The following is a 15,284-nucleotide window of genomic DNA, read 5'->3' on the forward strand; positions in this document are numbered from 1 at the left end:
TTTTTTTAATGTTCTTTCTCCAGCCTTTATCAAGTGTAGTAGAAAAGCTTCTGTGTGTGTATATATATATACATACACTTATTTTATGAAAATGAATTTTTGCCTAACTAAAAAAAATTATGACATTTTGATTCTATTTGTTTGACTTAGTATGAGTAGAATGCAAGATTTCCAATAAAAAACATAGATATACAACAAGCAACAAAGGTCTACTGTATAGAACAGGGAACTACAGTCAATATCTTGTAATAACCTATGCTGGAAAATAATTTCAAAAATAATATATGTATATTTTTATAACTGAATCACCTTGCTGTGCATGCGCAACACTGTAAGTCAACTATACTTCAATAAAATATATATATTTTACAAATAAAAAAATAAAAGATAGTTGCTCCATGGAAGAAAAGTTAGGACAAACCTACACAGCATATTAAAAATCAGAGACATTATTTTGCCAACAAAGGTCCATATAGTCAAAGCTATGGCTTTTCCAGTAGTCATGTACAGACGTGAGAGCTGGACTGTAAAGAAGGCCAAGCACCAAAGAACTGATGTTTCGAACTGTGGCGCTACAGAAGACTTTTAAGAGTCCCTTGGATGGCAAGGAGATCAAACCAGTCAATCCTAAAGGAAATCAACCATGAATACTCACTTGAAGGACTGATGCTGAACCGGAAGCTCCAATACTTCAGCTACCTGACATGAAGAGCCAACTCGGTGGACAAGACCCTGATTCTGGGAAAGACTGAGGACAGGAGGAGAAGGAGGCGACAGAGGAAGAGATTATTGGATGGCATCACTGACTCAATGGACATGAGTTTGAGTAAACTCCGGGAGTTGGTGATGGACAGGGAGGCCTGGCGTGCTGTAGTCCATGGGGTCACAAAGAGCTGGACATGACTTGGCAACTGGACAATAACAACAAAAGACTAGCAGAAAAGACTTTTCACAACTAAAGATATATAAGATTTTGCAACACATCAGGTGAAATGCTGGGTTAGATGAAGCACAAGGTGGAATCAAGATTGCTAGGAGAAATATCAATAACCTCAGATATGCAGATGACACCATTCTTATGGCAGAAAATGAAGAGGAGCGAAAGAGCCTCTTGATGAAAGTTAAAGAGGAGAGTGAAAAAGTTGGCTTAAAACTCAACATTAAAAAAACTAAGATCAGGGCATCTGATCCCATCACTCCATGGCAAATAGATGGGGAAATGGAAACAGTGAGAAACTTTATTTTAGGGGGCTCCAAAATCACTGCAGATGGTGACTGCAGCCATGAAATTAAAAGACACTTGCTCCTTGGAAGAAAAGCTATGACCAACCTAGACAGCATATTAAAAAGCAGAGACGTTACTTTGCCAAAAATAAGTCCATCTAGTCAAAGCTATGGTTTTATCCAGTAGTCATATATGGATGTGAGAGTTGGACCATAAAGAAAGCTGAGCACCAAAGAATTGATGCTTCTGAACTATGGTGTTAGAGAAGACTCTTGAGAGTCCCTTGGACTGCAAGGAGATCCAACCAGTCCATCCTAAAGGAGATCAGTCGTGAATATTCATTGGAAGGACTGATGCTGAAGCTGAAACTCCAATACTTTGGCCACCTGATATGAAGAAGTGACTCACTGGAAAAGACCAGGAAGCTAGCAAAGACTGAAGGTGGGAGGAGAAGGGGATGACAGAGGATGAGATGGTTGGATGGCATCACTGACTCAATGGATATAAGTTTGAGTAAGCTCTTGGAGTTGGTGATGGACAGGGAAGCCTGGTGTGCTGCAGTCCATGGGGTCACAAATAGTTGGACACGATTGAGCGACTGAACTGAACTGAAATACACAGAGAGAGGAGCCACAATGAAATGGATACATAGAACTAAAGACACAGCTTACTCAGGACCCACATGACCCTGCTGGCGACCCACAAACAGGAACAATATCACCATCACAGTGGTCCTCCCCGAGGAACAAAGTGTCTGAGGCCCATTCTGGGCTCCCCAGCCTGGGGATCCTCTACCAGAAGATAAGTCCCTAGAACATCTGGCTTTGGAAACCAGTGATGCTTACATTTGAGAGAGCAGGAGAGACAGGAACCAGAGACTCCCCATTAAAGAGTAAGAAGAAAATCTCACAAGCTGAATCCTAGCACAATGGTAGTAATTTGAGAGGTGCCTGTGTAAGACCCACCTGTTGATCTTGGAAAGCATTCCGAGGAGACAGGAGGCAGCTGGGACCCCCCTGGGGTTGGGTCTCTCACTGTACCATGCTGATACAGATGCTGGCAAGCACCATCCTCGAATCCTCCCTCCAGCGCATTAACTCTGGGGCCTGCCCTGCCCTCCGCTGTACCCACAGTAACCACACCGGGCTGGGCAGGGGGAAGTCAGCTCCACCCCAACTAATGGCACATGCAGCCCACATAGAAAGTACTCCCAGTGCACACAGCTCTAATGACCAGAGAGGAGTGCATTGCTAGGACTCATGGAATGTCTCCTACATAAGACTGCTTTTCCAAGACTAGGAAACATAACAGACTTAAGTACTACACAGATACAAAAAGAGAATTAGATAAAATGAGAAGACAGAGGACTATGTTCCAACTGAAAGAACAAAGACAAAATCTCAGAAAATGAACTAAATGAAAGAGGTAAGTAATACACTTAAAAAAGAATTCAAGGTAACGATCATAAAGATGATCACCAAAGTTGGAAGAAGAATGGATGAAAACAGTGAAAATGTCAACAAACAGTTAAAAAATGTTAACAATGAACCAATCAGAGTTGAAGAATAACTGACAGAAAAACACACTAGAAGGACTGAATTAGATGGTACAAAGATTTAGCGGTTGATTAGATGGTACAGAAGAACGAACCAGTGACCTAGGAGGTAGACAAAGCAAAACTCACCCAAGATATAGCAAATATATATCCAATAAGGGATTAACATCTAAAAAAATTAAGATTATTAACATCACTAATAATCAGTGAAACACAAATCAAAACCACCAATGAGATACCACCTAACACCTGTCAGAATGGCTATCAGCAAAAAGAAAACAAATTAACAAGTGTTAGTGAGAATGTGAAGAAAAGGGAACATTGGTAAGACTACATATTGCTGCAGCCACTATAGAAAATAGTATGGAGATTCCTCAAAACAATTAAAAACTGAACTACTACATGATCCAGCTATTTCACTTCTGGGTATATGCTTGAAGAAAATGTACATTGCAGCAGTATTTACAGCAGCCAAGATATAGAAGTAAACTGTCTAGTGGTAGACAAATAGATAAAAAAGATGTGATATATACATATATATATTTACTATATATATGGTCACATGTGGACTTCCCCTGTGGCTCAGATGGTAAAGAATCTGCCTGCATTGCGAAAAACCCAGGATTTGATCCCTGGTTTGGGAAGATCCCCTGGAGAAGGGAATGGCAGCCCTCTCCAGTATTCTTGCCTGGAAAATTGCAAGGACAGAGGATCCTGGTGGGCTACAGTCCATGGGGTCGCAAAGAGTCAGACATAACTGAGTGACTGACACCACATTATGGTCATATATACACACACACACATACACACAAACATACATACACACACACACATACACACAATGGAATATTATTCATAAAGAGGATTAAATCTTGCTATTTGGAATAACTGGGAGGATCCAGGGTATCACATTAAGTGAAATAAGTCAAGAGAAAGACAAACACCATATGATGTCACTAATATGTTGAATCTAAAAAAACAAAATAAGCAGACAGAAAACAGACTCATACATACAAAGAACAAACAGGTGGTTATCACAGGTGGGCAGGGTGGGAAATTGGGCAAAAAAGGTGAAGAAGATTAACAGATACAAACTTTCAGTTAAGTCACAGGGATATATAATATACAGCATAAGGAATATGGTCAATAATACTATAAAAACTTTGCATAGGGACAGATAGTTACTAGACAACTTACTGTCGTGATCATTTTGTAATGCATTTAAATGTCAAGTCAACTGTTCCAATATTTACCTGAAACATTTCGAATATTATCTCAATAAAAATATCTTCAAGAAGCATCAAAAATTTAACAAAATATACACATTAAAGATCAACATGACAGAAAACTGCCATAAAGTGATCAGTTACAAATAATTGTGGAAAATTTAATTTCTCTCTGTTAGTAAAGTGTTCCTTTACATTTCAAATACTGATTTTGCAACACAGACTCGGGTCTGAAGCACCAGCCGGGAGGCCTCTGGGCCCGGCCATCTTATGAGCCAGTGAAACTAGAAAGCACAAAGGAAAAAAAGAGGACAAGATGGCGGAGGAGTAGGTGGACATGGGGTACATCTCTCTCCCCAGATATATCACGAATACACCCTCAGACACAGAAGCGCATGCAGAACACCAGCTCAGAGTAGACAGGAGTACCTGACCAGTGGAAAAGAATGTACAGAACCACAGGAAACTCAAGCTCAAGCCCTGAGCCTTTGCAGTGGGAGCACGGACGCCAAGACCCGAGACTACCAGAGAACTAACCCTAGGGAGTATCAAATAGTGAGAACCAACACCAGAGAAACCACTTGAATTTAAGACCCGGCATCACCCAATCACCAGTAGCACCCTGTGCAGGACACCTCATCTAAACAATAAACAAAACAAAAGTACAAACCCAATCACCAGCAGACACGATTACCACCTCACTCAGTCTTGCCCATTAGAGGAAAAAAAGCAAACAAATAAAAATTTAATATAAATCTCACCCTATACGAAGCTTACACAAACCATTTGACCAACCTTAGGAGGGGAGAAACCAAAAGGAAGAAAGAATTCAACCTTAAAGCCTGGGAAAAGGAGACTTCAGACACAATAAGTTAAAAAAATAATAATGAAAAGGCAGAGAAATAGTACACAAATGAAGGAACAAACTAGAAACACAGAAGCCCAAATAAATGAAGAGGAGATTGGCAAACTACCTGAAAAATAATTCAGAATAATTATAATAAAGATGATCAAAAACCTTGAACACAGAATGGAGAAAATGTTAAGAATCAATTAACAAAGACCCAGAAGAATTAAAGAATAAACATACAGAGACAAACAATACAATTACTGAAATTAAAAATACTCTAGAAGGAATCAACAGCAGAATAACTGAAGCAGAAGAACAGATCAGTGAGCTGGAAGATAAAATGGTGGAAATAACTTCTGAAGAGCAGAATAAAGTAAAAAGAATGAAAAGAACTGAGGATAGTCTCAGAGACCTCTGGGACAATATCAAACACACCAACTTTCAAATTATAGGGGTCCCAGAAGAAGAAGAGAAAAAGAAAGGGTATGAGAAAATTTTTGAAGAGATTATAGTGGAAAACTTCCCCAACATGGAAAAGGAAACAGTCAATAAAGTACAAGAGGTGCAAAGAGTTCCATACAGGATAAACATGCGAAGACACATACTAATCAAACTAATAAAGACTAAGCACAAAGAAAGAATATTAAACACAGCAAGGGAAAAGCAACAAGTAACATACAAGGGAAACCCCATACATGTAAACCCTGATCTCCCAGCAGAAACTCTGCAGGCCAGAAGAGAATGGCAGGATATATTTAAAGTACTGAAAGGGGAAAATCTACAACCAAGATTACTGTACCCAGGAAGGATCTCATTCAAAACTGATGGAGAAATAAAAAGCTTCTCAGACAAGCAAAAGTTAAGAGAATTCAGTACCACCAAATCAGCTTTACAACAAATGTTAAAGGGACTTATATACTCAAGAAATACAAGAGAAGAAAAAAGATCTACAAAAATCAACTCCAAACAATTAAGAAAATGGCAATCAGAACACATATATCAATAATTACTTTAAATGTAAATAGATTAAAAGCTCCAACCAAAAGACTGACTGGCTGAATGGATACAAAAACAAGACCCACATATATGACGTCTACAAGAAACCAACTTCAGACCTCAAGACACATATAGACTGCAAATTAGAGGATGGAAAAATATATACCATGCAAATACAAAGCAAAAGAAAGCTGGAGTGACAATACTCATATCAGACAAAATAGACCTTAAAATAAAGACGATTACAAGAGATAAGGAAGGACACTACATAATGATCAAGGGATCAATCCAAGAGGAAGACATAACAATTGCAAATATCGATGCACCCAACATAGGAGCACCTCAATACATAAGACAAACATTAACAGACATAAAAGGAGAAATTGACAGTAACACAATAATAGTAGGAGACATTAACACCCCACTCACACCAACGGACAGATCATCAAAACAGAAAATTAATAAGGAAACACAAGTCTTAAATGTTACATTAGATGAGATGGATCTCATTGATATCTTCAGGACATTTCATCCAAATGCAGAAGAATACACCTTCTTCTCAAGTGTACATGGAACATTCTCCAGGACAGACCACATCTTGGGTCACAAATCAAATCTCAGTAAATGTAAGAAAGATGAAATCATATCAGGCATCTTCTCTGACCACAGTGCTATGAGACTAGATATCAATTACAAGAAAAAAACTGTAGGAAACACAAATACATGGAGATTAAACAATATGTTTCTCAATAACCAACAGGTTACTGAAGAAATCAAAAGGGAAATCAGAAAATTTCTAGAAACAAATGAGAATGAAAACATGATAACACAAAACCTATGGGATGCAGAAAAAGCAGTCCTAAGAGGGAAGTTTATAGCAATACAATCCTATCTAAAGAAATAAGAAAAACATTGAAGAAAACCTAATTTTACACCTAAACCAAATGGAAAAAGAAGAACCAAAAACCCCCAAAATTAATAGAAGGAAAGAAATCATAAAAATCTGACCAGAAATAAATGAAAAAGAAATGAAAGAAACAATAGTAAAGATTAATAAAACTAAAAGTTGGAAGATGAACAAAATAGAGAAACCTTCAGCCAGACTTATTAAGAAAAAAGAAAGAATCAAATCAACACAATTAGAAATGAAAAAGGAGAGGTTACAACAGACAATGCAGAAATACAAAGGATTATAAGAGACTATCATGAACAACTGTATGGAGAACCTGGACGAAGAAATGGACAGACTCTTAGAAAAGTTCAATCTTCCAAGACTGAACCAGGAAGAAACAGAAATTATGAACAACCCAATTATAAGCACTGAAACTGAAACTCTGATCAGAATCTGCCAAAAAACAAAAGCCCAGGACCAGATGGCTTCACAGAATTCTATCAAACATTCAGAGAAGAGCTAATGCCTATCCTTCTAAAACTCTTTCAAAAAATGGCAGAGGAAGAAACACTTTCTAACTCATGCTATGAGGCCACCATCACTCTGTTACCAAAACAAGACAAAGACAACACAGAAAAAAGAAAACTACAGGCCAATATCACTGATGAACATAGATGCAAAAATTCTCAACAAAATTTTAACAAATAGAATACAGCAGCACATCACAAAGCTCATACACCATGATCAAGTTGGGTTTATTCCAGGGATGCAAGGATGCTTCAATATATGCAAAACAATCAATGTGATACACCATAATAACAAATTGAAAGTTAAAAACCATATGATCATCTCAACAGATGCAGAAAAAGCCTTTGACAAAATTCAGCACCCATGTGTAATTAAAACCCTTGAAAAAACGGGCAGAGAAGGAACCTACCTCAACATAGTGAAGGCCATATATGATAGAAAAGAAAGTGAAGTTGCTCAGTCATGTCCGACTCTTTGGGACCCCATGGACTGTAGCCCACCAGGCTCCTCTGTCCATGGGATTCTGAAGGCAAGAGTACTGGAGTGGGTTGCCATTTCCTTCTCCAGGAGACCTTCCCAACCCAGGGATCGAACCCAGGTCTCCTACATTGCAAGCAGACACTTTACCGTTTGAGCCACCAGGAAAGTCATACATGATAAGCCGACAGCAAACATCATTCTCAAGGGTGAAAAACGGAAAGCACTCCCCCTAAGATCAGGAACAAGAAAAGGGTGTCCACTTTCACCACTATTATTCAACATAGTTCTGGAAGTCCTAGCAACAGCAATCAGAGAAGATAAAGAAACAAAAGGAATCCAGATCAGAAAAGCAGCAGCAAAGCTCTCACTGCTTGCAGATGACAGGATACTCTACATAGAAAACCCTAAAGACAGTATCAGAAAATTACTAGAGCTAATCCATGAATTTAGCAGTTGCAGGATACAAAATCAATACACAGAAGTCACTTGCATTTCTATACACTAACAATGAAAACTCAAAAGAAATTAAGGAATCAATCTCATTCACCATTGCAACAAAAAGAATTAAATATCTAGGAATAAACTTACCTAAGGAGACAAAAGAACTGTACACAGAAAATTATAAGACACTAATGAAAGAAATCAAAGATGACATAAACAGATGGGGAGATATTCCATGTTCCTGAGTAGGAAGAATCAATATTGTGAAAATGACTATACTACCAAATGCAATCTACAGATTCAACCCAATCCCTATCAAATTACTAATGACATTTTTCACAGAACTAGAACAAAGAATTTCACAATTCATATGGAAAAACAAACGACCCCAAACAGCCAAAGCAATCTTGAAAAAGAAGAATGGAGCTGGAGAAACCACCCTTCCTGACTTCAGAATATACTACAAAGCTACAGTAATCAAGACAGTATGGTATTGACACAAAAACAGAAACATAGACCAACGGATTAACATAGAAAGCCCAGAAATAAACGCATTCACCTATGGGTACCTTATATTTGACAAAGGAGGCAAGAATATACAATGGGGCAAAGACAGCCTCTTCAATAAATGATGCTGGGAAAACTGGACAGCTACATGTAAAAGAATAAAATTAGAACATTTCCTAACACCATATCCAAAGGTAAACTCAAAATGGATCAAAGACCTACATGTTAGACCAGAAATTATAAAACTCTTGGAGGAAAACAGGCAGAACACTCATAGAGGACAAGATCCTCTATGACCCACCTCCTAGAGTAATGGAAATAAAAACAAAAGTAAACAAATAGGACCTGATTAAACTTAAAAGCTTTTGCACAGCAAAGGAGGCTATAAGCAAGGTGGAAAGACAACCCTCAGAATGGGAGAAAATAATAGCAAATGAAACAACTGACAAAGGATTAATTTCCAAAATATATAGGCAGCTTACACAACTTAATACCAGAAAAACAAACAACTCAATACAAAAGTGGGAAAAAGACCTAAACAGACATTTCTCCAAAGAAGACATACAGATGGCTAACAAACACATGAAAAGATGCTCAGCATCTCTCATTATTAGAGAAATGCAAATCAAAACTACAATGAGATATCACCTCACACCAGTCAGTATGGCCATCATCAAAAAGTCTACAAACAATAAATGCTGGAAAGGGTGTGGAGAAAAGGGAACACTTTTGCACTGTTGGTGGGAATGTAAATTGATACAGCCACTATGGAAGACAGTATAGAGATTCCTTAAAAAACTAGGAATAAAACTACCATATGACCCAGAAATCCCACTCCTAGGCATCTACCCTGAGGAAACCAAAATTGAAAAAGACACATGTAATCCCATTGTTGATTGTAGCACAATTTACAGTAGCTAGAACATGGAAACAACCTAGATACTCATCAACAGATGAATGGATAAAGAAGTTGTGGTACATATACATTATGGAATATTACTCAGCCATAAAAAGAAATGCATTTGAGTCAGTTCTGATGAGGTAGATGAACCTAGAACCTATTATACAGAGTGAAGCAAGTCAGAAAGAAAAAGATAAACATTGTATTCTAATGCATATATATGGAATCCAGAAAAATAGTACTGAAGAATTTACTTACAGGGCAGCAGTGGAGAAACAGACTTAGAGAATAGACTTGTGGACATGGGGAGAGGGGAGGAGAGGGTGAGATGTATGGAAAAGAGTAACATGGAAACTTACATTACCATATGTAAAACAGATAGCAAAACAGGAATCTGGCTAAGAAATAAGGCTAAGAAATTCAAACAGGGCTCTGTATCAACGGGGTAGGATGGGGAGGGAGATGGGGGGAGGTTCAAAAGGGAGGGGATATATGTGTACCTATGGCTAATTCAGGTTGAGGTTGACAGAAAACAACAAAATTCTGTAAAGCAATTATTGTTCAATAAAAAAATAAATTAAAAAATAATTTTAAATACTGCAGAAAATTTGATAGAATACCATGAATATGTCACCTAAAATCAACACGTGTGAGCATTTTGAAACAAATGCTGTGCAACGTCTCACCCCATCTCTGCCTCGCCCTCTCCCCTCCTACTTATTTATCTATCTACTTACCTACCTATAACCTGACAGGTAAAGAACAGTTTATATAGTATGATCCCTTCTACAAGGAAAACAGTATTGTATCAAGTTTTTTTGTTATCATGACATTAGGTATTCTTAAAATACTTCTTCTTTTGTATATTTGTATTTTCTCATTTTTCAATAGTGAACATGTATTGCTTGTTTAATTAAAAAAGAAAATATTTATATACTCAAAAAAGAATTATTCATCATAACACAGATACCAGCTAAATTTTAACTGTTGTTTTTCTATTAAAAAAAAATTCTCTGTTAATATAGCCATTATATAAATGCAACATAGATATGTGCTATTAAGGAAATTTAACAGACCATCTACAACTGATTATTTTCTTTATATAAGGGATAATGTGACTAATTATTTTCTTTATACAAAAGGCAATTGGCACAAATGTGCAAATTATTATCACTACATCAATACACCTTTGTGAAATCTACTAACTTTCAGATCTTACCTGTGAAACATTCCTTTCAATGACAAAACTTACAGTAGGCTTTTATATTTGTGATATAAACTTATAAACATTTCTTTTTATTTTAAATTCAGAACTATAAGCAGCACATAAATATTCAACTTGAGCTTTTGTTGTTGTTGCTGTTAAAAGCATTAATATTTATTTCAATTGTTCCTTGCTGCAAAAGTATTTAAAGTAATATGATAAAGTAAAGCCATGATTTTAAAAAACTACATTTTATATTTTACACATCTTTAAAGATGATTACAATTTCACTTAAAGGAAATCAACAAAAGAGCCTGTTTAATGCCAACTCTGAACTTAGGAAATAATATACTCCTTGGGCTTCCATGGTGGGTCTTTACCATCAGAGGTAAAGAACCCGCCTACCAATTCAGGATACTTGGGTTCAATCCCTGGGTCAAGAAGATCTGCTGGAGAAGGAAATGGCAACCCACTTCAGTATTCTTGCCTAAGAAATCCCACAGATAGATGAGCCTGATGAGCTACAGTCCATGGAGTTACAGAAGTAGGACACAATTTAGCAACTAAACAACAGCAATACTCCTTATTTTCAGGAAAATCTGAAATCTTTAAGTTGCAAAATGTATACATAACAGAGGCAATTACTATCCCAAAGACAAGCTTAGTTATAATCAACTACCTTTTTTACCCCAAAAATGTTCATTTAGTATCTGTAAAAGGAAACATAAATTGGTTTATAAAAAATAACTTCCCCATGATCTTAAATCTAGGAATGAAACACTATGTTTTAAAATGTCATATATACATTTATATTTAATGCTCTTTAGCCCATCACATTCCTCTATCCATGGGGATTCTCCAGGCAAGAATGCTGTAATGGGCTGCCATGCCCTCCTCCATGGGATCTTAACTCAGGGATCGAACCCAGGTCTCCCACATTGCAGGCAGCTTCTTTACCATCTGAGTCACCAGGGAAGCCCAAATGAAGTTTTAGATTTTTCTGAACTTCTATTTCATTACGTAATTTTTTAAATTATAACAAAAACTTGACAAAAAATAAATGAAGACACAAACTGTATTTAAAATAAAACTTTACATACCTTGGCTTCCGAAACGCTAAACTATATTGTTGGCAAGCTAGACCCACAGTGGGAGTATAAACGATAGGCATGAATTTCTCAATGTCAGACATCAGCACTTTATAGAAGAGCTTTTCATTTCTATCTTGAAGATCCATTAAGAGAAGATACCTGTGGAAATTGGACATAATTAGATCTACATTCCAACACAGTCATAAAATAGCTGTTTATAAAACTAAATGTATGCAACAACATATACACTGGTTCAAAACTGGAAAGGAGTACATCAAAGCTGTACATTGTCACCCTGCTTATTTAACTTCCATGCAGAGCAGATCATGTGAAATGCTGGGCTAGATTAATTACAAGCTAGAATCAAAATTGCCAGGAGAAATAACAACCTCAGATATGTAGATAATGCCACTCTAATGGCAGAAAATGAGACACTAAAGAGCCTCTTGATGAAGGTGAAAGAAGAGAGTGAAAAAGCTGGCTTAAAACTCAACATTCAAAAAACGAAGATCATGACATCTGGTCCCATCACTTCATGGCAAACAGAGGGGGAAAAGTGGAAGCAGTGACAGATTTTATTTTCTTAGGCTCTAAAATCACTGTGGGCGGTGACTGTGGCCATGAAATTAAAAGATGTTTGCCCTTTGGAAGGAAGGCTGTGGCAAACCTGGACAAAGTACTAAAAAGCAAAGACATCACTTTGCCAACAAAGATCCACATAGACAAAGCTATGGTTTTTCCAGTGGTCATGTACAGATGTGAGAGTTGGACCATAAAGAAGGCTGAGTGCTGAAGAACTGATGCTTTCAAATTGTGGTGCTGGGGAAGACTCTAAAGTCTCCTGGTCTGCAAGGAGATCAAACCAGTCAATGCTAAAGGAAATCAACCGTGAAAATTCATTGGAAGGACTGATGCTGAAGCTCCAACACTTCAAGTACCTCATGCAAAGAGCCAACTCACTGGAAAAGACCCTAATGCTGGGGAAAATTGAAGGCAAAAGGATAAGGGGGCAGCAGAGGATGAGATGGTTAGACAGCATCACTGACTCAATGGATATGAATTTGAGCAAGCTCTGGGAGATGGTGAAGGACAGGGAAGCCTGGTGTGCTGCAGTCCATGGCAGCAAAGACGACACAGCTACTGAACACATACAGTATTTTTTAGGTCACATAGAAAACATCTGATAAAAAAAAAACTTTAGAAATATTCCTGGGACTTCCCCGGTGGTCCAGTAGTTAAGAATCCACCTTCCAATGCAGAGGACACGGGTTTGATCCCTGGTCAGGGAACTAAGATCCCACATGCTATGGGCCAACTAAGCTCGCACGTTGCAACTAGAGGACCCTCATTCTCTAGAGCCCATGCTTCCCCAGAGAAGCCTGCCTACCACAAGTAAAGAAAGCCTGTGTGCAACAATGAAGAGCCCTAGCCCCACAGCAAAAACCCAGTGCAGCCAAATAATAAAATAAAAATTGGATCAGGTTGCAGTTTAAAAAAAACAAATATTCCTAATCATCACAAAAAATAAAGAACAATAAACCTGAGCTCGTGTCATTCAAACACTAAAATCAGTGCTGAAACAGCACAGTTTTATTTAATATTTAAATGACTTTATCCCTATTTTAAAATGAAAGACAGGTGAAAAATACACTATAGATAAAGTTGAAACAGTAACTTAACTTACTAAAGACTTCATCGTTTAATTTGCAGTACTGAAGAGCCAAGAAAAATGACAGGCAGAAAATAACTACGGAATGTTAACAATGACCCTAAAAATTACTAAGGTAAGAAAGTTTAAGGGACTTTTCAAATTATTTAGATCAAGAGGTCTTTTTCTTTCTAGAGGCATTTCTGAACCAGAATTATCTTTTAAAATATCAAACTTATCATATTACTTATAATCTTCAGTTTATACAATAAAACTCCAACTGTTTGGTACAACTTAGAAGAATCTTGCAAAACTGTCCTTAATAGTCCTACCAGCTTTTTTGCATTGATTCTTGTTCTCTGGAATAGTTGAAAATGCATAGAATCTGGAGTTAGAGACATGAGGATTCTAATGCTTGGCAAATAGATGTTATTTCAGCTCCCAACACTAACAACTGGGAAGAAAATGATGACTTTTAAAAGATGATGCTAACACTGATCCAGCCATGTGGAAATCATCATCGCTAAGTCAACACATTTTAGGACACCTGACACAAGTGGTATTCCCTACAGCTCCATACACTCTCTTTACCTGAATTCCAGGTCACCAGAGTCTCTCGATTTTCCTTTTTCACTGATCATTCCTTTTTTTCTTTCTTTGCTGCTTTCTCCTGGGCTCAAGAGGCTCTCTAACACTCATCTCTATTACATTAAGAGGTTATGCTGGCTTGGCTTCAGTGCTAGGTTGCTTCAGTCATGTCCAACTCTTGTGACCCCATGGACTGTGGCCCTCCAGGATCCTCAGTTCCTGGGATTCTCCCGGCAAGAATACTGGAGTGGGTTGCCATGCCCTCCTCCAAGGGATCTTCCCAACCAATGGATCGAACCTGCATCTTTTATGTCTCCTGCATGGGCAGGCATATTCTTTACCACTAACACCACCTGGCTTTGCTTTAGCTCAGTTCAGTTCAGTTGTTCAGTCATGTCTAACTCTTTGCGACCCCATGGACCACAGCGCACCAGGCCTCCCTGTCCATCACCAACTCCCAGAGTTTACTCAAACTCATGCCAATTGAGTCGGTGATGCCATCCAACCATATCATCCTCTGTCATCCCCTTCTCTTCCTGCCTTCAATCTTTCCCAGCATCAGGGTCTTTTCAAATGAGTCAGCTCTTTGCATCAGGTAGCCAAAGTATTAGAGTTTCAGCTTCACCATCAGTTCTTCCAATGAACACCCAGGACTGATCTCCTTTAGGATGGACTGGTTGGATCTCCTTGCAGTCCAAGGGACTCTCAAGAGTCTTCTCCAACACCACAGTTCAAAAGCATCAATTCTTCGGTGCTCAGCTTTCTCTATAGTCCAACTCTCATATCCATACATGACTATTGGAAAAACCATGGCCTTGACTAGACAGACCTTTGTTGACAAAGTAATGTCTCTGCTTTTTAATATGCTATCTAGCTTGGTCATAACTTTTCTTCCAAGGAGTAAGCATCTTTTAATTTCATGGCTGCAGTCACCATCTGCAGTGATTTTGCTTCAAGATCTATCCAAATCTACAGACTTTCATTGCTACCATCCAGGATCTAAGTCACCATCATCTTTTGCCTGTAAGTCTCCTAAGTAATCTTATATTATATCCTCAACATTGCAAAGTCTTCTAGAAATATAGCTCAGATCATGCTGACCTTCTGTTCAAAACTTTGAATGAGCCCCTTCACTCAGAGAAACAGCAGAAG

At 37.9% G+C, this 15,284-nt stretch overlaps 1 protein-coding gene across 1 annotated transcript in view; it reads right to left on the reverse strand.

Moving 5' to 3' along the window:
* Positions 1 to 15,284, reverse strand: part of ME1 (malic enzyme 1) — a 197,130-nt gene that overhangs the window by 151,428 nt on the left and 30,418 nt on the right. Inside the window, exon 3 of the mRNA XM_070449842.1 lies at positions 11,906 to 12,055. Coding sequence (XP_070305943.1) covers positions 11,906 to 12,055 — 150 coding nt within the window. The remainder of the gene's footprint in view (positions 1 to 11,905; positions 12,056 to 15,284) is intronic.

Source organism: Odocoileus virginianus, chromosome 19 (assembly GCF_023699985.2).
Source record: "Odocoileus virginianus isolate 20LAN1187 ecotype Illinois chromosome 19, Ovbor_1.2, whole genome shotgun sequence".
In the NCBI taxonomy this organism is placed as follows: domain Eukaryota; kingdom Metazoa; phylum Chordata; class Mammalia; order Artiodactyla; family Cervidae; genus Odocoileus; species Odocoileus virginianus.